Consider the following 26830-nt stretch of genomic DNA (forward strand, 5'->3'; position numbering starts at 1 on the left):
CTTTGCTTCAGGACGAGAACAGAAATTGTGCTCCGGCGGCAGCTGGAGACCCCATTAGCTAAAGTGGTGCTTCAGGTTAAGAACAGTTTCAGGTTAAGAATGGACCTCCAGAACGAATTAAGTACTTAACCCGAGGTACCACTGTATATGCCAATAAAGATTTGCGAATTTGATTTGTTCAACGTGGTTCAGGCTACTTGGGTTGGGATTGGGGCTTCATAAACAGCAAGCTGGGTGGCTGGTTTTTCTTTTCATTTTGCAGCTCCGGTCTAATTTGGAGTCTTTTGTGTTCTATCCTATTTCCTGATCCCTGGCAGGACATGAGCATCACAGACGTCGCTGCCTCACTGCTTAGGACGGAGGATTCCTTCTCTGCCTGCCTTGCTCGGATCAACAGCATCGTCCTCCAGCCCCTCCTGCAGTCAGGTGAGCACAGAGGGCGAACGTGGCGTGGGCATCCTGGCCTTGAAATTTCACACTCTGTGCCAGGGGCGAAGGAAGGCTCTCCGGCACCCGGTGCGGTGTGTCGAGGGGCGGGGCAAACCACCCAGCAGCGCATGCACAGCGCCACTATGTATGTCGCATGCGTGTGCACTGCTATGTATGCTGTACGGACAGCAGGGTATTGCATCTGTGGTGCATAGGAATTTGTTCATTTCCCCCCCTTCAAAATATAGTCCGGCCCCCCACAAGGTCTGAAGGACAGTGGACCGGCCCCCTGCTGGAAAAGTTTCCTGACCCCTGATTTAACGTTTGCTCCTTGCCCTACCTTACCCGCTTGCGCCAAAGGGTCTTTTGAGAACGCGAAGCTTTTGGACGAGCTGAACGACCGCTTCCAAGTCATCTGGGACCTGACGGAGGAGAGCTACAGAACTCTGAAGCAAACCTTCGGCGTGTCAGAATCCGTCAGCATCCAAGACCTGTACCTGGCCCAGAAAGCCGACTTGTTCCTTGACGCTTACATCCAGTGAGTACAACCGCAAACCCGTGGAGGCAGCGTGGCATAGTGGTCAGAGCAGAGCTTTCCAAACTTTTCCTGTTGGCGACACACTTTTTAGACGTATATCAATTTGCAACGCAGGAATTCAGTTTGGCTAGCAAACCGGCTGGCTGCCCGCTCTCTTTCCAGCCCCGGGAGGAGCACAAGGGGCGTTTGCACAACTGCACACGCAGCCGACACACTAACGTGTCGTGACACAGAGTTTGGAAAGTTCTGGGTTAAGAGTGTCGGACTAGGACCTGTGAGACCAGGGCGGATTTAGGTTTGATGAGGCCCTTAGCTACTGAAGGTAATAGGGCACTTTATATATCCAGCTGTCCTTTGTCAACAACAAACTCGCTGGTTTTTGTGTTGAATATATGCTATATGGTAATTTATGGACCTAATAGGTATCTAAAGCCATTTGTACATAACAAAATACATATTTTATCAAAATAACTTTTGTTATTGCCAAATGCCCATGTGTTTGCATTATTAAGTTTGCTATGAATAAAAATCATTTTAAGTAAGAGCTTAATAATTATTTCACTAAAGTGGTACCTCGGGTTAAGAACTTAATTCATTCTGGAGGTCCGTTCTTAACCTGAAATAGTTCTTAACCTGAAGCACCACTTTAGCTAATGGGGCCCCCCCTGCTGCCGCCGCACGATTTCTGTTCTCATCCTGAAGCAAAGTTCTTAACCCGAGGTACTATTTCTGGGTTAGTGGAGTCTGTAACCTGAAGCGTATGTAACCCGAGGTACCACTGTATTAATATACTTCTTCTTCATTGTATTTCACTATTAATATACTTCTTCGTTGCATTTCAGTTCAGCAATTGCTTTGATAAAATACATGTTTTGTTATGTGCAAATGGCTTTAGATACCTGTTCGCTTGCCCTGACCTTCCCATCAAAATTTGGTAAAAGAGCGTTGCAAAACGTCTGCAAAGTTCCTTCAGTCCCGGGGAGCTCAGACACGCAGCCTAATGCTTGTCCCGATTTATTTTAAACAGGTACTTCTCCACTTTCGCCAGTTGTGTCGTGACCCAAGTCTTTGACCATGCTGCCAGGAATAAAAGGTGATTGCGGCTTGTAGTGTGCTTGAAGAGCCTGCAGGATCAGGCCAATGGCCCATCTGGTCCAGGATCCTGTTCTCACAGTGGTTAACCAGATGCCCATTATGGGAAACACACCAATAGGATCTGAGTGCAAGAGTTTGAGGCCATCACTGTGGCAGGGAGTTCCATAGTTGAACTCTGCACTGCACGAAGAAGTAATTTCTTTTTATCTGTCCTGAATATTCCAACATTCAGCCTGATCGGATGTCCACAAGTTCTAGGGTAATGAAAGAGGGAGAAAGACCTTTCTCTTTCCACTTTAAATGACTTTAAAAGAGAATTAGTCAATTCTAACTCTAATTAGGGAAGCTTTTAATGCTTGATGCATTACTGTATTTTAATATTTTGTTGGAAGCCACCCAGAGTGGCTGGGGAAGCACAGCCAGATGGGCAGGGTATAAGTAATATATATTTATTATTATTATTATTATTATTATTATTATTATTATTATTATTATTTGAGAAGTCTAATGATGGCTACTAGCCAGGATTGCTGTTCTCTGCCTCTGCAGTTGGAGGCAGTGGTGATGATGATGATAAATTTATTATTTACGTCCTGCCCATCTGGTTGGACTTCCCCAGCCACTCTGGGCAGCTCCCAACAGAATAATAAAAACATGATAAAACATCAAACATTAAAAAAAAATTCCCTAAACAGGGCTGCCTTCAAATGTCTTCTAAAAGTCAGATAGTTGTTTATTTCCTTGACATCTGATGGGAGGGTGTTCCAGAGGGCGGGTGCCACCACTGAGAAGGCCCTCTGCCTGGTTCCCTGTAACTTGGCTTCTTGCAGGGAGGGAACCGCCAGAAGGCCCTCGGAGCTGGACCTCAGTGTCCAGGCTGAACGATGGGGGTGGAGATGCTCCTTCAGATATACTGGACTGAGGCCGATTAGGGCTGGAAAGGTCAGCACCAACACTTTGAATTGTGTTCAGAAACGTACTGGGAGCCAATGCAGATCTCTCAGGACCGGAGTTATGTGGTTTCGGCGGCCGCCCCCAGTCACCAGTCTAGCTGCCGCATTCTAGATTAGTTGTAGTTTCCGGTAGCCCCACGTAGACCGCATTGCAGTATTCCAGAGCACACCAGGCCCTCCTGTCTTCCACTGCCTCCCACAGTTTGGTCAAACTCATGCTAGTAGCTTCGAGAACACTGTCCAACCATCTCGTCCTCTGTCGTCCCCTTCTCCTTGTGCCCTCCATGTTTCCCAACACCAGGGTCTTTTCCAGGGAGTCTTCTCTTCTCCTGAGGTGGCCAAAGTATTGGAGCTTCAGCTTCAGGATCTGTCCTTCCAGTGAGCACTCAGGGCTGATTTCCTTCAGAATGGAGAGGTTTGATCTTCTTGCAGTCCATGGGACTCTCAAGAGTCTTCTCCAGCACCATAATTCAAAACCATCCATTCTTCGGCGATCGGCCTTCTTTATGGTCCAGCTCTCAGTTCCATACATCGCTACTGGGGAAACTATAGCTTTAACTATACGGGCCTTTGTTGGCAAGGTGATGTCTCTGCTTTTTAAGGTGTTGTCTAGGTTTGTCATCGCCTTTCTCCCAAAGAAGCAGGCGTCTTGACTTCCGGGTTAGCGCCAGCGCTGAATGGCGGATTTCTCCCGGAGCTCCGGGAGAGATCTGCTTCGCGGGTTCGGGTCCCGTAGCTCACGGCGGAGCAAGGACCCTCAAAAGTCACAGGCGCGTAGCCTGTGAACCGGAGACTCGGCGGGCACCTTTGCCCCCCCCCGACGTTGTGAAATAGCCTTTTTAAAGGCTATAGATCAGCGGAGGGTGCGTGGAGCGGTGCTGAGAGTCGCTTTCACCCAGCCTGCGAAGCGAAGCCACGTCGCCATTAGCGGAGAGCGCTGACTTCTTCCGAAGATTTTGGATTAAAAAAGAGCAACTTTCCGTGAGTAGGATTGAGCTTGGCATTAAAAAATTGGACACTAAAATTAAGGAATTTGGGCACCGAGACGGATAAGCATTAAAAAGGAAGTCTGCTTTCCGTCCTGCAGCAAGATTAAAGCGAAAGACAGCTAAGCTGTAACTTTTGACAGGAGAGTTTATGAGCCAAGAAACCCAACACCAAGTAAAGAACTCCCCCCCCAGAAGGCAGGAGAGGGGGGGAAGAAGATTTTAAAGGGATCCCCTGCCTGTTTTAAAGGAGATTGAACTGTTTACCGCTGCTTATCTACCTGGGGGTCGGACTGCCGGAGGAAAGGAACCGGCTAAGGACGGTCGTTACAAAAAAGGTTAGAAAGTAACTGATATATAGACTTTGGTTACTCTCAACTTGAAACATCGTATTTGGCTACATAGTAAGTTACTTGCAGGACACTATTGATTTGGATCTTTTACAAAGAAAGGGACTTGGAGGGCTTTTGCTTTTTGGAAGTGTGGGAACAATTTAAAGTTTAGGAACTGACTTTACGCCCTCTAGAGGATTTGGACAGTTTCAGCAACCAAGTGGAATTTAAAACCTGAGAACTTTTCTCTATTGACAGCTTAAGAGTGTGGGAATGACCTTGAACGAAAGACTTTGTTATGGCAGATGGTAAACAGAAAGAAGATTCACAAGAAACAACTTTGAGATCTGGTAGACAATACAAAGTGGACTCTTCTATGCAAAGAAGGGCCTCTGTATCAGGGGCCTCGGGAACTGCAGCTGTCACAAAGGCAAGAGTGAAAACAATGTCTTCGGAAGAAGCGTTTACAAAGGCCTTGGGAAAAATAAGTGATTCTTTAGAGGAATTAAAGAAGCAAGGTGCTGAAACAAATAAGAAAATTGAAGAAATTTCTGGGAAAATTGATTTAAATACTAAAAGTATAACTGACCTCGGGAATAAAGTGAACTCTAACGCAGAAGCAATTGGGAAACTACTGGAAGATTCATCTACAACGCGAAAGATAGCTGAAGAAGCCAAGGAAATTGCTACTGCTGTTGAAGGGAAACTTCCACCGGTGTACAGGAAACTGGATGAGTATGAACTGACACTTTCTATGCAGGATATGCAACGCAAGGAGAAAAACCTAAGGATTAGACTTGTGCCGGAAAAGGAAGGAGACAACTTGGTGGATTATTTGACAAAAGAGTTTTCTGACTTCTGGAAGCAAGATTTGAAAGAAGAAGAGTTCAAAATAGAGAGTGCATTCAGGTTGGGAATAAGGCAAAGGAAGAATAGACCCAGAGATTGCTTGATAACTCTAAGATCCAAAGAAGAGAGAGATAAAATATTGAACCTGCACTACCAAACAACCCTTCGAATTGAGGATTTCCATATTGAGATCTTTAAAGATATCCCTAAAAGTATCTTGGATGCAAGAGGTCCTTACAAGGATCTGGTGACACTACTGAAGAGGAACTACATACTATTCAGGTGGGAGTTTCCCCAAGGCCTGTCTTTTAAATACAAGGGGAAGAAAAGAAGAATAAAAACAGTGAGTGATAAAGACAAGTTCCTGGGAGAACACGAAGAAGACCTACAGAAAGAGACCTATCCAGGAGAAGGACATCCTTCAAGACTAGATACGGACACAGAACCACCGACAAAGGACGAACAACAATTGGGAGCTGTAGGAGGAACTAAATAACCCCATCATGGCTTTGCAACTTCTAACTTGGAATTGTAATGGTCTAAACAATCCCCGAAAAAGGAAAAATATATTTCATGCTTTAAAGAAAGACCAATTGGACTTGATTTGTTTACAAGAGACCCACGTGACAAGAGCACATAGAAAACTGTTAATAAATAAGAGATTGGGACAAGAATTTATATCTTCAGACAAAGTAAAAAAAAGAGGAGTGGTGATCTACGTAAAGGAAAATTTGCAGCCGAAACAAATTTTTAAAGATGACCAAGGAAGATATCTGGCAATTGAAATTCAATCTCAAGGAGAAAAATTTTTGATAGTGGGGATATATGCACCAAATGAAGGGAAAGCAGAATTTTTTAAGAAGTTGCATGAGACTTTAATGGACTATATGGATTATAAACTGATTATGATGGGAGACATGAATGGAGTAGTTTCAACAAATATGGACAAAGCACAACGACAGGTAGTTACAAAAGACGGAAGACTACCAAAAACTTTTTTTGAAATGACTGACAATATGGACTTGATTGACATCTGGAGAACAAAACACCCATTAGAAAGAGAGGGAACCTTCTTTTCTGAAGCCAAAATGACATGGACACGGATTGACCAAATTTGGGTGACTAGCAGTATGGCGTCGAACATAAAGAAAGTGGAAATCTGCCCAAAAACTTTCTCCGACCATAACGCAGTAAAGATGGTGATGAAGCAAACAACAACTGGCTCCTTCAGATGGAGAATGAATGACACCTTATTTAGAGACGAGGAGATTTGCAAGAAGGCCCAAAAAACTTTGAAAGATTATTTTGAAATCAACTTAAGGACTAAAGTAGAAAAAAGAATAGTATGGGACGCAAGTAAAGCCGTGATGAGAGGGTTTTTGATACAGCAAAATTCATTAAAGAAAAGAAAGCAAAATGAGAGGAAAGAGAAAATCTTGGAAAAGATAAAAGAAGGGGAAAGGAAACTAAGACTGAAGCCAAAATCGCAAGAGATTTTAAGAGAAATTAAATTGTATCAAACACAATATATGGAACTGATGAATCAAGAAATAGAATGGAAAATTAAACAAATGAGACAAAAGACTTTTGAATCTGTAGATAAATGTGGCAAGTTATTGGCTTGGCAAATAAAGAAGAGACAAAAACTCAACACGGTAACAAACTTAGAAGTGGAAGGAAAGAACATATGTAACCCAGTGGAAATTAGGAACTGTTTTCAGAGCTACTTTAGACAATTGTATACACAAGGGCCGCAGAAAGAAATGGACATACAACAATTCCTCGAGAAAAATGGGCTGAAAAAGATTTCGCAGGAAAGTAAGACTATTTTGAACCAGGAGATATCAGCACAGGAAATAGAAGATGCCATTCAAAGTATGACGTTGGGCAAATCACCTGGACCGGATGGACTGACTTCCAAATACTACAAAGTTTTGAAGGAAGGGCTTATACAACCTTTGAAGGAGGTCTGTAACGAGATCATGGAGGGGAGAAGGGCACCTGATACGTGGAGAGAGGCCTACATTACACTTATACCAAAGACAGAGACTGAAAAGACCCAACTTAAGAACTACCGACCCATCTCCTTACTAAATGTGGATTACAAAATCTTTGCTGATGTTTTAGCAAAGAGACTGAAAAGAGTTTTGATGGAGGAGATTCATGGAGACCAGGCGGGCTTTCTCCCGAAAAGGCATTTGTCGGACAATGTAAGGAATATAATTGACATTTTGGAGAAGTTGGAAGTGAACATAAACACTAAGGCTGTTTTGATATTTGTGGACGCCGAGAAAGCCTTTGACAACATTTCTTGGAGCTTCATGTTGAAGAACCTCCGGGGGATGGGGGTAGGCCAAGGGTTTGAAAATGGTATAGGTGCAATATATTCTGAACAGAAAGCAAAATTAATTGTAAATAATGTGGTAACAGAAGAGTTTAAGATTGAAAAAGGGACACGACAGGGGTGCCCTATCTCCCCATTACTTTTTATATCGGTCCTGGAGGTTTTGCTTAATATGATCAGGAGGGACCAGTTGGTTAAAGGGATTCAGGTCGGAGCTAAACAATACAAACTGAGAGCATTTGCAGATGACCTAGTACTTACATTGCAAGAGCCAGAAGCTAGCACGAAAAGAGTTTTGGAAATAATTCAAGAGTTTGGTCAATTGGCAGGATTTAAATTGAATAAGTTAAAGACTAAGGTATTGGAGAAAAATTTAACACAGATTGAAAAAGAAAGGTTTCAGAATGAGACGGGGTTGACTGTGGTTAAAAAAGTGAAATATCTGGGTGTGAATATGACAGCTAAGAATGTGAACCTACTCAAAGATAATTATGAAAAAACTTGGACAGAAGTGAAAAAAGATCTGGAGATCTGGTCAAATCTGAAGCTTTCCTTGTTAGGTCGAATTGCAGTTATAAAAATGAATGTATTGCCAAGAATGTTGTTTCTGTTTCAAGCATTACAAATTATGGACAAAATGGATTGTTTCAAGAAGTGGCAGAAAGATATATCTAAATTTGTCTGGCAGGGCAAGAAGCCCAGAATAAAATTTAAGATATTAACGGATTCAAAGGAAAGAGGGGGGTTTGCCCTGCCAGACCTTAAATTGTACTATGAAGCGGCAGCTTTCTGCTGGCTAAAAGAATGGCTGCTTCTTGAAAACACAGACATTTTGGACTTGGAAGGATTTAACAATATTTTTGGGTGGCATGCATATTTGTGGTATGATAAGGTTAAAGCGCATAAAAGTTTCAAAAACCATATTGTCAGGAAAGCACTATTAAATGTCTGGGTTAGATATAAGGACTTGTTGGAAAATAAGACTCCAAGATGGCTATCACCAAAGGAAGCTAAGGCAGTTAAAAAGCTAAATATGGAGTCGAAATGGCCAAGATATTGGGAAATCTTGGAAAAGGAAGGGGATAAATTGAGATTGCAGAGTTTTGAAAAACTAAAAGGGAAGGTGAGAGATTGGTTACATTATCATCAAATAAATGAAGTGTTTAAATTAGACAGTAAAATAGGCTTCCAGGTGGAAAAATCAAAATTAGAGACTGAACTGTTAGAATCCAGTACTAAGAATTTGTCAAAAATGTATGATCTGCTGCTGAAATGGAATACACAAGATGAAATGGTAAAATCAAGTATGATTAAATGGGCTCAGGACATTGGTCATAACATCATGTTTGCTGATTGGGAAAAGTTGTGGACCACCGGGTTGAAGTTTACGGCGTGTAACGCCTTAAGAGAAAATATAATGAAAATGATTTATAGGTGGTACATAACCCCAGTCAAGCTTGCAAAGATCTACCACTTGCCTGATAATAAATGTTGGAAATGTAAAGAAAAGGAAGGTACATTCTTTCACCTCTGGTGGACGTGCCCGAAGATTAAGGCATTCTGGGAAATGATTTACAATGAACTGAAAAAGGTATTTAAATATACTTTCCCCAAGAAACCAGAGGCCTTTCTCTTGGGTATTGTCGGCCAGGGGGTGTCAAAGACAGATACAATTTTTTTTATGTATGCCACAACAGCAGCTAGAATACTTATTGCAAAGTACTGGAAGACACAGGATCTACCCACACTGGAAGAATGGCAGATGAAGGTGATGGACTACATGGGTTTGGCAGAAATGACGAGCAGAATCCGAAACCAGGGAAGAGAAGCGGCGGAAGAGGAATGGAAGAAGTTCAAGGACTACTTAAAGAAATACTATAAAATTAATGACAGCTAGAATGATGTTGGGTTTAAAATAAATGGTTACTATTAGTAATGGTTAAGACAAAGAGAATAAGGATGATTAACATAAATTTATAGTAAAATAAGGGAAGATTCGCTGAATAATTGTAAGAACTTGGAATACAGAAACGGGAAGCAAGAGGAAGTCGAGGAAGTAAGGTTTAAGAAATTAGGACATGAAATGGTACTTGTTTTTTGTTCTGTTATTGTTTGTTGCTTGTTTATGTATGTTTTGTTTGTGTTAATATAAAAATTGTTTAATAAAAAATAGTATAAAAAAAAAACAAAGAAGCAGGCGTCTTATTCCCTCATAAAAGATAAGACACGACACGGTCTTCCATAAATGTATAAAAAGGTTTACTCATACATCATTCTGTTCACAATTGGATCCCAGAAGGCAGATTTGGCTTAGAAAAGTAACATACACCTGGAAACTATCTCATAAGGAGACAGTCCCTTTGTCTTCTCTTGGCTGGAGGCCAAGAGAGCATCTTTGGCTAAGCAGATGTTGCTTCTTCGATGTATGTAGTCAAAGAGAGAGAGATGGCTGCCCTGCCCTGTGCTTTTGTCGTTACCTGCACAGGTGAGGCCACGCCCACCTCTAGTCACATGCAGAGGAAGTCTGTCCCATCCCAGAAGGAAACAGGAAGTTTACCTGCTGGCTGGACAAACCTTCCTCCCCATGCGTAAACATGTTCACTCTAGGAATGTTGTACTTGACTGCTCTTGTGTTTCACATCCCACACCGCTCACAGCTTGTTTCTGTCTTGCCAATTCTGAATCGTTGCAGCGATTTCTGGAAGAGCCACAAGCCATCGCTGCAGCAGTTCCTCGCCGACTTCTCCCCGGGGACGTCCATCGCTGTCGCTCTCCACACTGTGCTGCACAAGCCCTTCTGGGAGCACCTCCAGAAGTACAGCCTGGTCTTCTCCCAACTCAAGGAAGCTCCTGGCCAGGTAGAGGATTCCTGTACGCCTTCCGCTAGGCAGTGTGGCATAGTGGTTAGAGCGCTGGGACCTAGGATTCAGCGTTGCTGTTTGGGGGCTTAATTGAGGAGGGGGAGAGCCACGTCGCATCACCTTGAGCTCCTTGGAGGAAATTCAATAATAAATAAATAAAAGATATATAAAAATAATTAAAAATAAGCTGTTAGACTTGTCTGTGCAGATTATTTTATTTATTTTATTTTATTTTATTTTGGTAACGTAACCCGAGGTACCACTGTATTTGTAAATAAACTGCCAAATGGTTTACATAATGTACATTTTTTTTGGACAGAAACCAGAAGTTAAAAACGATGTGGCCTAAGAAAAATCATAATATGAATAATACAAGGAGTTAGAAATAGCAGTAAAAAACTAAATTGTATTTAGCTTATGCATCCGGGGTAGGCTTGCCAAAACAGAAAAGGTTTCAGCGGGTGCTGGGAAATAGTATAGCGAAGGTACCTGCCTAATGTCAATGGGCAGAGAGTACCACAGGGTAAAAGATTGATTCCTTGTAAGTGTGGAATGGACATTATGTGTTCAGATAGTTTGCAATTTTATGCATGGAGCTAAAAGTAGAGGACTGGTGGTAGGATGTCACCTAACAATTCTCAGCATCCTTCCTGAGCTAGATTCCCAAGGATTTTTGTGCGGTAGGAGTTATATGCTACTATGCAAACAAAGTTATATGCTACTATGCAAACAAAGGGGACGCGGGTGGCGCTGTGGGTAAAAGCCTCAGCGCCTAGGGCTTGCCAATCGAAAGGTCAGCGGTTCGAATCCCCGCGGTGGGGTGCGCTCCCGCTGCTCAGTCCCAGCGCCTGCCAACCTAGCAGTTCGAAAGCACCCCCGGGTGCAAGTAGATAAATAGGGACCGCTTACTAGCGGGAAGGTAAACGGCGTTTCCGTGTGCGGCTCTGGCTCGCCAGAGCAGCGATGTCACGCTGGCCACGTGACCCGGAAGTGTCTCCGGACAGCGCTGGCCCTCGGCCTCTTAAGTGAGATGGGCGCACAACCCTAGAGTCTGTCAAGACTGGCCCGTACGGGCAGGGGTACCTTTACCTTTACGTTTATGCAAACAAAATGACAATAATACAATAAAATATAATAAATAAATAACATCCACTTTTCCGGTGGCGTCGATCTGCCTTTTTAGTGATTGGGGGGGGGGGGGAAGGAAAGATTTCTGAAGAGCTATGCTGTTGTTGTTTTATCACCACCTTACAGAACCTGGTTAAAGAAGTGAGCAAAGCTGCCGAAGGGTTTGCAAAGCTTCACTTGTTCATTTGCCAAGCTTTGGATGAAGCCAACCTCACCCGGAACCTCTGGAAGTCCCTGGGCCACAAGTTCACGGTGCGTCACAGAGGGGAAAACGGTTGGGAGAGGTCTAAGGGCTCCCCTACACAAAACATTTCAAAGTTTCAACGGCTCAGAAACTTTTTTTTCAATTCATTATATATCATTTCCCAGAATTCCTTTACTATTTAACATGTCCGCCACTAGTCCTGCACTTTTGACATCTGACGGGAGTGTCAGGAGCTTGTCCTACACTTCAGTAGGACCCGACTGGCATGTTCTCTCCCTCCTGGTCGATCGTTTGGGAGCTTCAAAAGCTTTCTTCAGCCCGAACATCACAGCGACCGACGCCAACAGACATCGGCACACTTAGGGACCCGCAGAGTGTTCACAGCTTTCGCAACAGACCTCAGCAACTCAGCATTTTGGCTAATCTACTTTTATTTACATATAAACACACACGGAGCACCGCAACATGGCTCCCTCTCTCTCTAGCATCAGACAGCAAAGAGAAAAAGAACAAAGGACAATAGTCCCACTTCACGGAACACAGAAACACAAACATCCTTTCTCCATCGCTTCCCACTTTGTGGAGTCAAAACATACACTGTCATGTGATAGACAACAATCCCATGACTGCAATCACGGAGCAGGAATTCTAACAGGGAGGGCGTTCCACAACGCGGGTGCCACTACCAAGAAGGCCCTCTGCCTGGTTGCCTGAAATTTCTCACAATGAGGGAACCGCCAGAAGGCCCTTGGAGCTGGACCTCTGTGTCTGGGCTGGACGATGGGGGTGGAGACGCTCCTTCAGGTATACTGTGCAATGATGAAATAACTCTGTTATTCCAGGATGTTCTTTGCGTTCCTGAGAGGAGGCTGCTGGAAGACAGCCGGAATCTTGCCCTCTATCCCAGCACAGGAAGATCTGACCGGGTTCTGCTCTTCAACGACATCCTTGTGCTGATTCAAGTAAGGAGTCCAGGTGCACTTTGACCAGTGCCAAACATTGCTGCCGTGTGGAGCGTTCCCCATTCAGGATTCCCATTACCTTCTCCTCCCTCTGTTTTTCCATTCCCTCCCAGTCAGATATCTGAAGCCAGTGTTTTGGTGCCCTCCTTCTCCTTAACGTTGCTTTTCCTAAAGCTTTTTTGCCCTCCTACAAACCTGAGTGAGATTCTTCCTGCGCTTATGTGCCGCTGTTTCCTCTCTGTAAGGATTCGCACACACAACTTGAACATTGGAAATGGAGGGAACGATGGCCCTAATCCAGGCGTGGAGAATCTTTGGGCCTCCAGGTCTTCCTGAACTACAGCTCCCATCATCCCTGGCCATTGACCATGTTTGTTGGTGCTGATGGGAGTTATAGTTCAGAACCTTTTTTTTTTGAAATTTTTTTATTGGTTTTTTTCACAAATATTTAAGGACACAAACAGATAAACAAACACATAAATAAACAAACATAAATCATAGCCTTTTTGAGCCTTAATCTAATGAACATTGTTAAGTGACTTCCTCGTATCCCCTTGGTTGGGTTTTAATGGATATCATTTTAATGGTTTTCCAATTCAGTATTCTGATAAAATTTACTTAATCGCTTAACATCTTTCTTTCTAACCAGTTCAGTATTCAACATATTGCATCATCACGTATTACATATTTAAATCCTAAGCCTATCCGGTATTTGCAGGTTTCCCCCCCAATTAATTTAACTTAACATATTTAACTAAATAGTCGTTGAATTTCATCCATTCTTCCTGCTACTCCTCCTCCTTCTGGTCACGGACTCTTCCAGTCAGGTCGGCTAGCTCTGAGAATTCCATCATTCTTCCACTGTTGGTACTTCCTGTGTTTTATAATTCAGCAACTTCAAGAGGGCCAAAGATTCCGCATCCTTCGCCTGGTCAATGGGATTCTTCTTTTGCATTCACTGCGTTCTGGTGTACTGTTTTCAGGGCAGCTAGGTGGAATTCCAATTTCTCATAGAATTGGAAGATCATCTGCTCCAACACCCTGAAATGCAGGAATCTCAACTTAAAAACATCCCTGATAGACAGTCATCCATCTTCTGCTTAAAAACCTCTCAAGGGAGACCGTTCCACCAATGGTGAGGTTATCTTGAGTATCCAGATGAGCTCCTGGAACAAATCGCCCGTGGTTCAACACACAACACCAGCTTTTCCTCGCATTATTATTATTTATTAAATGTATAAAGTGCCCTTGACATCGCTGAGGGCGTGTTGAAGAACTGATGCTTTAAAACTCTTTGGCCCTTCGCCTCGCTGAGACCAACACTGTGCAACATTTTGCTCTTGCGGTCCCCCCCCCCTTATTATTTATTTCTTTATTTATATTTTTGACAAAGGAATAATCATACATAAATAAGAATAAAAATGTGCACCCCACCACGGACATCATTCCATTGTAACTATCCAACCTCCCAAAATTTCAACACCTCTTGCGATGGTTTGACCCCTTTCCGATTTAACAGTACCAATTCTACAAACACCCTCCACATCTCCTCAAAATCAGTTCCTAATGGCACATGTCCCCTTATGGTTTTGATCTATGGCTATTATTAAAATGAGGCTGCATTTTAAATAGTATTTTAACCTGTATTTTAAAATTTTCCCCCCTCCCCTATTATGTTTTTATTGTAATTTTACTGGTGTTAGCCGCCCTGAGCCCAGCTCTGGCTGGGGAGGGTGGGGTATGAATAAAATATTATTATTATTATTATTATTTATCATTAGTAGCTATATTCCACACCTCTTTATGCCATTCTTCCATTTTATATACTGCTTGCCCCTTCCGCTTCATAGCTACCATAATTTGTGCAGCTCTCAATAAATTTGTGAGGAAGTCCTCAATTCCCCACCCCTGCAATGAAAATTATTTCGACATTTTCTAGGGGAACACCTTCCAGAGTTTTGACCTGAAGCTCACCTGGGTGGACGCGACTTTCAAGGAGACAGGAAAGTAAGTGGACTTGCTCCGAGCCACAATGGCTCTGCCTTCGCTCTCAGAGGCAGAAATGCTTCCGGATTCCTGTTGCCGGGAATCGCAGGTGAACAGAGCGCTCTCGCACTCGTGTCCAGCTTGCAGGCTTCCCAAAGACATCTGGTTGGCCGCTGTGAGATCAGGATTCTGTACGAGGTGGGCCACTGGCCTGATCTAGAAGGCTCTCCTTGTGTTCTGCTGCTGGCAAATTGTTTGCGTGGCGAGTTCCCGCCTCCCCCCATAGAAATAAAGACACGGGACACAAGAATTCGAGTTAATGGGTCAAATTAGGCCACAACTTTATTGATTACAGGGATTGAGCGGTATTGGCTTAGGCATTGGTCCTAACTACTAACCGGCTCATAGGCCGGTGAGGGTTAACCACCAGTGGAAGGAGTCCTGCTGAGGCACGTCAACTAGGACCTCCCCCGGGGTCACCGCGTGGGGGCGTGCCGTGGGCCCACACCTCCATAGGCTTAGGACGAGGCCACGCCCCCTAGAATCCTTTACCGGACTACCCATTATTTGGGAGAAGGTGATGGTGCTCCTTCTCCCCCTTCATCTGCATAACAATAGACTGTACCCCCACCAATGCCTACCGCCAATACCGTGGAGTTGTGACGGTTTGCTACGAGGTAGGCGAAAACCAAATGGCTGGAGCCAATCTGCCAGATGGAAAAATTCCTACCAGGCCCCTTGAGGTTCATAGCAACGTCAAAGAACCTAGCCTAACGGGTGGGAGGGAAGGGGAAACCAGGTCAGCTGCGGCGTGGGAAAGAGAGAGGTCCTCGGCCACGCCAGACCTAAGTAGGCGAGGCCACGCCCCCCGCCCTAGCCGATTGGCTGGCACGGGGTATGACGTGGCCGAGGATTCCCTGCTATCGCGTGGGTCTGGAGCCTGCCCCCGCGAGTGTGGGGAGCGGCGTGAAGCCTGCAACCCCACCTCCTCCCTAGCTCGGAAGTGGATTTACAGTGGATGCTCAGGTTGTGAACGTGATCTGTACGGGAGGCACGTTCGCAACCCTCAGCGCCGCGTCTGTGCATGCGCGGGTCATGATTTGGCACTTCTGCGCATGCGCAAAGCGTGATTTAGTGCTTTGCATGCGCGAGTGCCGAAACCCGGAAGTAACGCGTTCTGGTACTTCCGGGTTCAGTGCTGTGCGCAACCCAAAAACGCGCAACCTGAAGCGTTTGTAACCCGAGGTATGACTGTATTTCCAAACAGGGTAGATTTGATTTAAATCCCATTGATTTAAATCACGACTTAAATCACGATTTCAATCACTAGTCAGTAAGACTTGATTTAAATCATTTTTTCACAAAAAGACTCATTTTTGCTGGTGTAATCTTAATCTTTGCAACCAGATGATGGTTTCATTTTTGGAATAATAGATTTTCAGAATAGTTTTTACAGTTGTATCAAAAATTACTGTTTTGATTATACTACTAGAAATACATAGACAGGTAAATGTGAAATTATTGTTTATATTTTGGCAACTTTTCTGCTGTACTTTATTGGAAGGAGAAAAATAATCATTTCCTCAATAACAATTTAAACAATTTATTTAACTAAAACAATAACATTATAACATATGTATCCATGTTTGTTAACTGATGTGGTTAAACAATTAAAAAAAAAAACTTAGACTGAGTTTTAGCACACATGAAAAACTTTAAACACATCCTTATTTCCTGATGAATAGCCTTTGCACTATAATGTAACTTAAATACAAATCTTTAGAAAGATTTTTCCTTCCGCTCTCTGTTTTGCTTGCTGTTTCTCAAGGCACACTCTCCGCATCAACACCCCAGAAGGCGTGTTCTTCCTCTTGGCCAAAGAACCAGAGTCACGGGTATGTAGCTGTGTGGGACTCACTGCCCAGGGGTAGATGTTGGTGGTTAAAAGTTGGATCTTGTTAAGTTGTGGGCGAACATATCAGACGACGCAGCGATTCTTCCAAAGCAGCTCTTCATTTGTAAGCTGGAACAGAACTGAACTGAGGAGCTCAGTCAGCCTGCTTATATAGAGCTCCACTACAATGCAACAGTAACCATTTTCTGTAACTAGCCAATCACTAAACGTCACTTTCGATCCTTCATTTGCATACAAACTATCCAATCACTGAACGTCACTTTCGATCCTTCATTTGAATAACTATCTACAGTATCCCCCTGCTGGCCCAGGGTGAGAACTTCAGTACATAACAGATCTGTCTGGGATGCGAGGGAGAAATTTGGCTCTAAAGGACCTAATTACATGAACTGAAGGGACACGGGTGTCGCTGTGGTCTAAACCACAGAGCCTAGGACTTGCCGATCAGAAGGTCGGCGGTTCGAATCCCCGCGACGGGGTGAGCTCCCATTGCTCGGTCCCTGCTCCTGCCCACCTAGCAGTTCGAAAGCACGTAAAAGTGCAAGTAGATAAATAGGTACCACTGTGGTGGGAAGGTAAACGGTGTTTCCGTGCGCTGCTCTGGTTCACCAGAAGCGGCTTAGTCGTGCTGGCCACATGACCCGGAAGCTGTATGCCGGCTCCCTCGGCCAGTAAAGCGAGATGAGCGCCGCAACCCCAGAGTCGGCCACAACTGGACCTAATGGTCAGGGGTCCCTTTACCTTTTTATATGAACTGAAGCACAGTCATCCTTTGAGATTCACACTTCTCCAAATTTGGCAATGCAGTTCTCTTGCCAAGGAATGTGTACACAAATGCATGGGATGCGGGAGGCGCTGAGGTCTAAACCACTGAACATCTTTGGCTTGCCGATCAGAAGGTTGGTGGTTTGAATCCCCACGATGGGGTGAGCTCCCGTTGCTCGGTCCCAGCTCCTGCCAACCTAACAGTTCGAAAGCACGTCAAAGTGAAGTAGGTAAATAGGTCCCACTGCGGCAGAAAGGTAAACAGCGTTTCCATACACTCTGGTTTCCATCACGGTGTCCTGTTGCACCAGAAGCAGTTTAGTCCTTCTGGCCACATGACCCGGAAAGCTATCTGCGGACAAACACCGGCTCCCTGGGCCTGAAAGTGAGATGAGCGCCGCAACCCCATAGTTGCCTTTGACTGGACTACACCGTCCAGGGGTCCTTTACCTTTACAGTGGTACCTCTGGATGTGAATGGGATCCGTTCCGGAGCCCCATTCACATCCTGAGCAGAATGCAACCCGCGTCTGTGCATGCGCTGGTCGCGATTCGCCGCTTCTGCGCGTGACGTCATTTTGAGCACCTGCGCATGCGCGAGCGGCGGAACCTGGAAGTAACCCATTCTGTTACTTCCGGCTCGCTGCGGGAAGCAACCTGAAAAGATTTAACTTGAAGGTACTTTAACCCAAGGTATGACTGTACGGTGGTGCCTCGGGTTACATACGCTTCAGGTTACAGACGCTTCAGGTTACAGACTCCGCTAACCCAGAAATAGGGCCTCAGGTTAAGAACTTTGCTTAAGGATGAGAACAGAAATCGCGAGGCCCCATTAGCTAAAGTGGTGCTTCAGGTTAAGAACAGTTTCAGGTAAAGAACGGACCTCCGGAACGAATTAAGTACTTAACCCGAGGTACCACCGTATATAGAAATGAGAGCAAGGGGTCTGCATTGGCAATTGGGCAAACTGCGGGGTGCGTTTTGACAGGCAAACAGGCATGGAGCTGCAGAGAGCTGAATGCAAGACTGGAAAAACAAGAAGCTGAAGAGGGCACTTTTGTGCACCTCCCAGCGATGGGTTGATGCAGACTTTGCAGCTGAAGCCCCCTCCTCCATCTCTGCTTCCTCGCTTAATCCTCTCATCCTCCCTGCTCTCCTCCTCTTTCCCTCCCGCAGGCCGTGTGGCAGTGGAAGCTGAACCAGGCTGTGCGCCAGGCGTTGAGCGGGAAGCGAGACTTCCCTCTGTGGGGCGAGGCTGGCCGAGGGAGAGACCCGCCGGTCTGCCGCTTCTCCAGCTTCACTTTCCGGGAGGAAGGAAGGCTCAAGGGCGCGACCTACGAGGGAGAGTGGCGCCTGAGTAAACCGCACGGCAAGTAAGTCCATAGCCCCTGTTTGTGTTCTCTCTCTCTCCCTTCCATCCCCACTTCCACTTTTAACTTGTAAAAAAAGGGAGGAGAGAGACAAGCCAGCTAAATGGGCAGAATTGGGCCTGCAGGCTGATAGTTGCTGACCCTGCTCCAATACACAGAGATTGCTTCCCTGGACTGAGTCAAACCTTGGCTTTCCTCTGGCCATAATGGGTTTATCTTCTTTACAGGGGGACGCTGACATGGCAAGATGGTCGGAATTATGTCGGGGACTTCCAGGAAGGCATGGAACATGGGTAAGGATGCTCCCAAGCTCACCTGTCAGGTGTGCAAGGGGAAGAGCTTTGGTCCACCCTGAATTGCACATCTCGACGGTGCTTAAATGGTACTGCTCTATTCTGCCTTGGTCGGACCCCACCTGGAGTCCTGAGTCCAGTTCTGGGTGCCACAATTTAAGAAGGAGGTTGCCAAGCTGGAAGGTGTGCAGAGGAGGGAAATGAAGATTATTGAGGGTCTGGAAACTAAGCAGAACAGTTGAGGGTGTCTGGTATGCTTGCTCTGTAAAGGAGAGACTGCGATGAGATAGGACTGACATCTTCAAATATCGAAAGGGCTGTCACGTAGAGGATGGAGCAAGCTTGTTTTCTCTGGAGGGTAGGATTCGAACCAATGGCTTCAAGTTATGTGAAAGAAGATTCCAACCAGGATGGATTTGATTTACATCAAATTGATTTAAATCACTAGTCAGTAAGACTTGATTTAAATTACTAGTCAGTAAGACGTGATTTCAATCATTTTTTTACAGAAAGGTCCAACCTTGTTGGCATCTTCTTAATATTTACAACCAGGTGAAGGTTTCGTTTTTGGAATAATTTTCAGAGTATTTTTTACAGTTTTATCAAACATTACTGATTTGGTTATACTATCGGAAATACATAGACAGATAATTGTGAAATTAGTGTTCATATTTGCACCACTTTTCTGCTGCACTTTATTGGAAGGAGAAAAACAATCATTTCCTTAATAACAATTTAAACAATTTATTTAACTAAAACAATAACGTTATAGCATATGTATCCATGTTTCTTAACCGATGTGGTCAAACAATTTTTTATTTTATTTTTAAACTTAGACTGAGTTTAGCACGCATGAAAAGCTTAAAACAAATCCTTATTTCCTGATGATTAGCCTTTGGACTATAATGTAACTTAAATAGAAAACGATCTTTAGAAAGATTTTACCTCCAAAAGCATTTTGTTTTAAAAATCCAATTTAAATCAAAAAAATCCAATTTAAATTTTAAAAATCGAATTTAAATTTTAAAAATCCATTTTTTGTTTTGTTTTTTTAAATCATTGATTTTTATCCACTCGGATTCCAACTAAACATCAGGAAGAACTTCTCTGATGGTGAGAGCTGTTCAGCGGTGGAACGGTCTCCTTTGAAAGGTGGTGGACTCTCCTTCCTTGAAGGTTTTAAAATAGAAGTTGGATGGAAATATCTCAGGGTTTCTTGAGCTGTCATTCCTGCATTGTAGGGGGGTTAGACTAGATGAGCCTTGGGTGTCCCTTCTGTCCCCACAGTTCTGTGGTTCTATGATCATCTTGTTCCTGGCTGCAGGTTTGGCATCTGCCTCATCCCTCGCGCCTCTGAGGACCGCTATGACTGCTACAAGTGTCACTGGCGAGAAGGCAAGATGAGCGGTTATGGGATTTGCGAGTGAGTAAGCCTTGCAAAGGTTATGGGATCTGCGAGTGAGCTCCCGTTGCTCGGTCTCTGCTCCTGCCAACCTAGCAGTTTGAAAGCACGTCAAAGTGCAAGTAGATAAATAGGTACCTCTCCGGCGGGAAGGTAAACGGCGTTTCCGTGCGCTGCTCTGGTTCGCCAGAAGCGGCTTAGTCATGCTGGCCACATGACCCAGAAGCTGTACGCTGGCTCCCTTGGCCAATAAAGCGAGATGAGCGCCACAACCCCAGAGTCGGCCACGACTGGACCTAATGGTCAGGGGTCCCTTTACCTTTAAGTCTTGCAAAGGGACGCAGGTGGCGCTGTGGGTTAAACCACAGAGCCTAGGACTTGCCGATCAGAAGGTCGGCGGTTCGAATCCCCGCGACAGGGTGAGCTCCTGTTGCTCGGTCCCTCCTCCTGCCAATCTAGCAGTTCGAAAGCACATCAAAAGTGCAAGTAGATAAATAGGTATACCGCTGTGACAGGAAGGTAAACAGCATTTCCGTGCGCTGCTCTGGTTCACCATGCTGGCTACACGACCCGGAAGCTGTACGCCAGCTCCCTTGGCCAATAAAGCGAGATGAGTGCCGCAACCCCAGAGTCGGCCACGACTGGACCTATTGGTCAGGGGTCCCTTTACCTTTACCTTGCAAAGGGACGCAGGTGGCACTGTGGGTTAAACCACAGACTTGCCGATCAGAAGGTCGGCGGTTCGTATCCCCACGACGGGGCGCCCATTGCTCAGTCCCTGCTCCTGCCAACCTAGCAGTTCGAAAGCACGCCAAAGTGCAAGTAGATAAATAGGTACCACTCCGGCAGGAAGGTTTCCGTACGCTGCTCTGGTTCGCCAAAAGCGGCTTAGTCATGCTGGCCACATGACCCAGAAGCTGTACGCCGGCTCCCTCAGCCTATAGAGCGAGATGAGCACTGCAACCCCAGAGTCGGTCACAACTGGACTTAATGGTCAGGGGTCCCTTTACCCTTTACCTTTTTTAAGCCTTGCAAAAGAGGTTGTTTCCTCCTCCATGCTCACACCTGCAGGTGGATTGGCTGTTTCCAACTTTACAATTCCATGATTTTATACTGCATTATCATCACAATCCTTAAGCATCTTATAGAAACTATACATGCAAATTCCCAGTGGAATCAAACGTTAAGAACGAGTTGACCCCCTCCCAATTTTTCAAAATAAAACCAGCAGTTTCAAAGATGCACACTATGAATTGAAATTTACGTACTAAGATGCATGTCCCATTTATAAGTCTGGATAGGCTTCCTTAAGCTTTTTGCAGGCACCAGAAGCAGTTACAACTCTAGAATCAATTGGCAGGGAGTTCCAAAGTTGCAAAATAGCATCCAAAATAGATGTTGCATGCATTTTTCCCAGGTATGGCGACGAGATGGTCTACAAAGGGTATTTCAAGGACAACGTACGCCAGGGGTTTGGCATCTTGGAGAATGCTTCGGATGCTGAGCAGCCGTTCAAGTACTCGGGGCACTGGGAAAATGACAAGAAACATGGCTATGGCATCTGGGACGACAAAGAGAGGTAAGTCACCCATAAATTTGGAGTGTTTTTCTTTAAACCACCTGATGTACAGTGGTACCTTGGTTTTAGAACAGCTTACATTTGTGAACAACTTGGAAATAGAACGCTGCAAACCCAGAAGTAGGTGTTCTGGTTTGTGAACTTTGCCTTGGAACAGGCACAGGCAAACTCCGGCCCTCCAGATGTTTGGGACTACAATTCCCATCATCCCTAGCTAACAGGACCAGTGGTCAGGGATGATGGGAATTGTAGTCCCAAACATCTGCCTTGGAAGCTGAACATGTTCTGCTTTCTGTTGAGTGTGTTCCATTTTTAAATTGAGTCCCCCATTGCTAATCAGAGCATAATAGCTGTCAACTTTTCTCTTTTTTAAGGGAAATTCCCTTATTCCAAATAGGATTCCTCGCAAGAAAAGGGTAAAGTTGACAGCTATGAATCAGAGGCTTCCTGTTGAGGCTGTCAGCTGCTGAGTCCCAAGCACCCATGCAACGCAGAGGTGATATTTGGAGCTTTAGTTTTTGCATTTTATTTTATTTTTGTGTTTTTGTTTGTGTGGCTTTTTCAATTTTTTTGACTGTGACTTGTTCTTTGTTTTATGGGACTGACTTGTCACTGTGGCTTGTGTCGTCGTTTTTGTGACTGCAGCTTGTGACTTTGTTTTTGTGACTTGTTTTTGTGACTGTGTGGAACCCAGTTCAGCTACTAATTGACTGATTGTGTGTGTGACTGAAGAAATGGATAAAAGCCCCCCATCCAAACAATGACTATCATCAGTGCACGTAAGATTTTTTTTAAAAAAAACATTATCATCTACAATACTGTCTTATTTATTTTATAGTACAGTACATTGATTATTAGGGATGTGGGGGACGCTGTGGTCTAAACCACAGAGCCTAGGTCTTGCCAATCGGAAGGTCGGCGGTTCGAATCCACGTGACAGGGTGAGCTCCCATTGCTCGGTCCCAGCTCCTGCTAACCTAGCAGTTCGAAAGCACGTCAAAGTGCAAGTAGATAAATAGGTACCGCTCCAGCGGGAAGGTAAACGGCATTTTCGTGCGCTGCTCTGGTTCGCCAGAAGCGGCTTAGTCATGCTGGCCACATGACCCGGAAGCTGTACGCCGGCTCCCTCGGCCAATAAAGCGAGATGAGCGCCGCAACCCCAGAGTCGGCCATGACTGGACCTAATGGTCAGGGGTCCCTTTACCTTTAAGTCTTCCAAAGGGACGCAGGTGGCGCTGTGGGTTAAACCACAGAGCCTAGGACTTGCCGATCAGAAGGTCGGCGGTTCGAATCCCCGCGACAGGGTGAGCTCCCGTTGCTCAGTCCCTGCTCCTGCCCACCTAGCAGTTCGAAAGCACGTCAAAGTGCAAGTAGATAAATAGGTACCGCTCCGGCGGGAAGGTAAACGGCGTTTCCGTGCGCTGCTCTGGTTCGCCAGAAGTGGCTTAGTCCTGCTGGCCACATGACCCGGAAGCTGTACGCCGGCTCCCTCAGTCAATAGGGCGAGATGAGCGTGCAACCCCAGAGTCGGCCATGACTGGACCTAATGGTCAGGGGTCCCTTTACCTTTACCTTGATTATTGCATTTCACTTTCATCGTTTTGAGTATTACATTGAGGTCTGTCTGTTTTTGCTATTTATTTTGTGTTTTTGTGGCTCTTTAGTTTTTTGTTTTTGTGACTGTGTGGAACCCAGTTCAGCTACTGGTGGATTGATTGTGTGACTGCAGTACATTGTTTATTGCTTTCATTTTATGGATCAGTGGTCCCGGTGTTGTTGTTTAGTCGTTTAGTCGTTTCCGACTCTTCGTGACCCCCTGGACCAGAGCATGCCAGGCACTCCTGTCTTCCACTGCCTCCCACAGTTTGGTCAAACTCATGCTGGTACTTGGTTCTTGAGAACACTGTCCAACCATCTCGTCCTCTGTCGCCCCCTTCGTGGTCCCGTTAGATAGTAAAATTCATGTTAAGTTGCTGTTTTAGGGGTTGTTTTTAAAAGTCTGGAACGGATTAATCCCTTTTGCATTACTTTCTATGGGAAAGCGTGCCTTGGTTTTAGAACGCTTTGGTTTTGGAACGGATTAAGTTTGAGAACCAAGGTACCACTGTAATGAGGTTTGCAGAAAGAGGATATGCTTGGAATGATTTAGTTGGCTTTCATCCAGATATTCTGGCAGGGTCATATCCCGACTCTACAATTCTGTGATTCCTCTCGTTGTATTTCAGAGGGGAGAGGTACATTGGGATGTGGCAGGAAGACCAGAGACATGGACCAGGGCTTGTGCTCATGCAGTCGGGCGTCTGCTATCAGAGAACTTTCCACATGGATAAAATGGTGGTAAGGATCACCGGGAAATAAAATGTTTGAACTCTCATGCAGGCTAGTCAGGTAGGCTTCATCAAGTGCTTTCTTTAAAAAAAAATATTTATGATTTTCAATTCTATACATTTCGATCATTTTACAGTCATTTTGACATTTCAAAACTCGACTTCCTTCCCCCTCCTTCTGCGGTTCCTTCAATTTATTTTTCATAGTTTCTGCATATCCAAATTAGCTTAATTTGCTCATATGTTCATCGACTTTAAATATATACTCTTTTATGAAACTGCAGGTTATTACAAGAATGTTCTTATCCGTTTACGGTTTATTTGTAAATATTCAACAAACCATTTCCATTCTTTTATAAAAAAGTTTGTTATCTTGATTTCTTATTTTTCTGGTAAGTTTTGCCATTTCTGCATATTCCATAAGTTTTTGTATCCGTTCTTCCTTTGCTGTGACTTCTGCTTCCTTCCATTTTGGGGCGAGTAGCATTGTTGCCGCTGTGGCTGCACAAATGAATAAATTTCTATACAGTTTGGGTAGTTCTGTTCCTATAATTCCCAAAAGGAAAGCTTCTGGTTTTTTGTTTTGCTTTTTACAAATGTTATTTTAAACACATTTTCCAATTCGTTATACAGTTGTACCTCAGGTTAAGTACTTAATTCGTTCCGGAGGTTCGTTCTTAACCTGAAACTGTTCTTAACCTGCAGCACCACTTTAGCTAATGGGGCCTCCTGCTGCTGCCAAGGCGCCAGAACACGATTTCTATTCTCATCCTGAAGCAAAGTTCTTAACCTGAGGTACTATTTCTGGGTCTGTAACCTGAAGCGTATGTAACCTGAAGCGTATGTAATCCGAGGTACCACTGTATATCATTTCCCAGCAAGTTTTAACCTTACTACAAGACCACCACATATGATAAAAAGAACCTTCTTTCTCTTTACATTTCCTATACTTACAGTGGTATCTCGGGTTACAGATGCTTCAGGTTACATACGCTTCAGGTTACAGTCTCCGCTAACCCAGAGATAGTACCTCGGGTTAAGAACTTTGCTTCAGGATGAGAACAGAAATTGCACGGCGGCAGCGGGAGGCCCCATTAACTAAAGTGGTATCTCAGGTTAAAAACAGTTTCAGGTTAAGAACGGACCTCCAAAATGAATTAAGGTCTTAACCTGAGGTACCACTGTATTTGATCTGGATTTTTGCCAATTTACTCAAGTGCTGTGCCAAAGCAAGTCTTACAAACATCCCTGCAAGGCGGTCCAGTATCATTGCAAGGATGGAGGCTGAGAGACAAGGACCTAGGAGAAATTTGAACCAGCAGAACCTCACTCTTCTTCCTACTTTTTATTTTGAAAAGTGAAGAAAAGTTTCTAGCCCATATGAGTGCAAATAGACGCTTGCAGAGGCGGAGGAGGTCTGGACTCAAGAGTTCCATCAGAATAACTTCTGCAAAATAAAAAGTCATTTGAGTTCATCAAGTTTGCACAATGTTGTATGGGTTTCATAATTCCACCTTCCTTTTTTGAGTATGCACAGTTAGGAGCATAGCTGTCAACTTACAGATTTGAAAATAAGGGACCAGCAGCCAAAATAAGGGACCTGCAACCTCACCTGTTCCAGGCACTCCAGTCTTCCTGTCCTCCTGCAGTCTGGTCAAACTCATGCTGGTAGCTTCGATAACACTGTCCAACCAACTTTGTAACCAGAGGTTCAACTGAATAGAATCTGAATCACATACACCACAAGGCCTATGCAGCCTCAAATTAAGATGGCTCCCCGGCCTGGCTTTGCACTGCAAAGTTTGCAGCAGCACGTGCAACAAAATGGCGTCCAGGATTCAAAAAACCCCTCAGCTTGCATTAACTAGCCACACACAAGGCATGCAAGCTCCACCCCCCAGTCATTCTTAGACTTCTTATTGTGTGAGCAACACAGCCAAGCAACACAGTTGGAGCCTCCCTCCTCCCTCGCCGGGAGGGAGGGAGGGAGAGGAGCTGCTTCCTTTGAAATTTAAGGGACATCATTTAAGGGACATTTAAGGGACATCCATCAATATGGGACAGCAGCGGGACATGGCGCTGGAATAAGGGACTGTCCCTTCAAATAAGGGACACTTGACAGCTATGGTTAGGAGGCATATTTTGCTAATTTACCTCCCCTTCTCTCCTACGATCTGCAGGGACCTGGGACGCTCCTCCTGGAAGACGACTCAATCTTTGTGGGAAACTTCACCAGAGACTTGACTTTTGTTGGCAAAGTGAGTTGTGGGCTCGGCTTTTCGATTGCTCTGGGTTTAAAAGCTGCGAACTGGGCTTGACTGACCACATTTAGGTCGGGAAAGAGTGTGCTGTTTGGAAAATATTCCTAAAGCCATGCTTTTAAGATGCTGGCAGGGCCAGATTTAGGTTTGATGCGGCCCTCTGCTACTGAAGGTAATGGGGCCCTTTCGATGTCCAGCTGTCCTTTGTCAACAACAAATTGTCGCTGTTTTATGTGTTGAATATATGCTAT

The 26830-nt window shown here is 44.7% G+C and overlaps 1 protein-coding gene across 2 annotated transcripts in view; it reads left to right on the forward strand.

Moving 5' to 3' along the window:
• ALS2CL (ALS2 C-terminal like) overlaps positions 1 to 26830 on the forward strand; it is a 92819-nt gene that overhangs the window by 40119 nt on the left and 25870 nt on the right. For both annotated transcript variants that reach the window (XM_053409657.1, XM_053409659.1), the window contains exons 2-15: positions 318 to 426; positions 790 to 967; positions 1995 to 2060; positions 10219 to 10384; positions 11642 to 11767; positions 12563 to 12682; positions 14622 to 14689; positions 16497 to 16563; positions 18524 to 18720; positions 18945 to 19010; positions 20335 to 20433; positions 21830 to 21991; positions 24217 to 24328; positions 26499 to 26576. In XM_053409657.1, coding sequence (XP_053265632.1) covers positions 318 to 426; positions 790 to 967; positions 1995 to 2060; positions 10219 to 10384; positions 11642 to 11767; positions 12563 to 12682; positions 14622 to 14689; positions 16497 to 16563; positions 18524 to 18720; positions 18945 to 19010; positions 20335 to 20433; positions 21830 to 21991; positions 24217 to 24328; positions 26499 to 26576 — 1614 coding nt within the window. The remainder of the gene's footprint in view (positions 1 to 317; positions 427 to 789; positions 968 to 1994; positions 2061 to 10218; positions 10385 to 11641; positions 11768 to 12562; positions 12683 to 14621; positions 14690 to 16496; positions 16564 to 18523; positions 18721 to 18944; positions 19011 to 20334; positions 20434 to 21829; positions 21992 to 24216; positions 24329 to 26498; positions 26577 to 26830) is intronic.

Source organism: Podarcis raffonei, chromosome 12 (genome assembly GCF_027172205.1).
Source record: "Podarcis raffonei isolate rPodRaf1 chromosome 12, rPodRaf1.pri, whole genome shotgun sequence".
In the NCBI taxonomy this organism is placed as follows: Eukaryota; Metazoa; Chordata; class Lepidosauria; order Squamata; family Lacertidae; genus Podarcis; species Podarcis raffonei.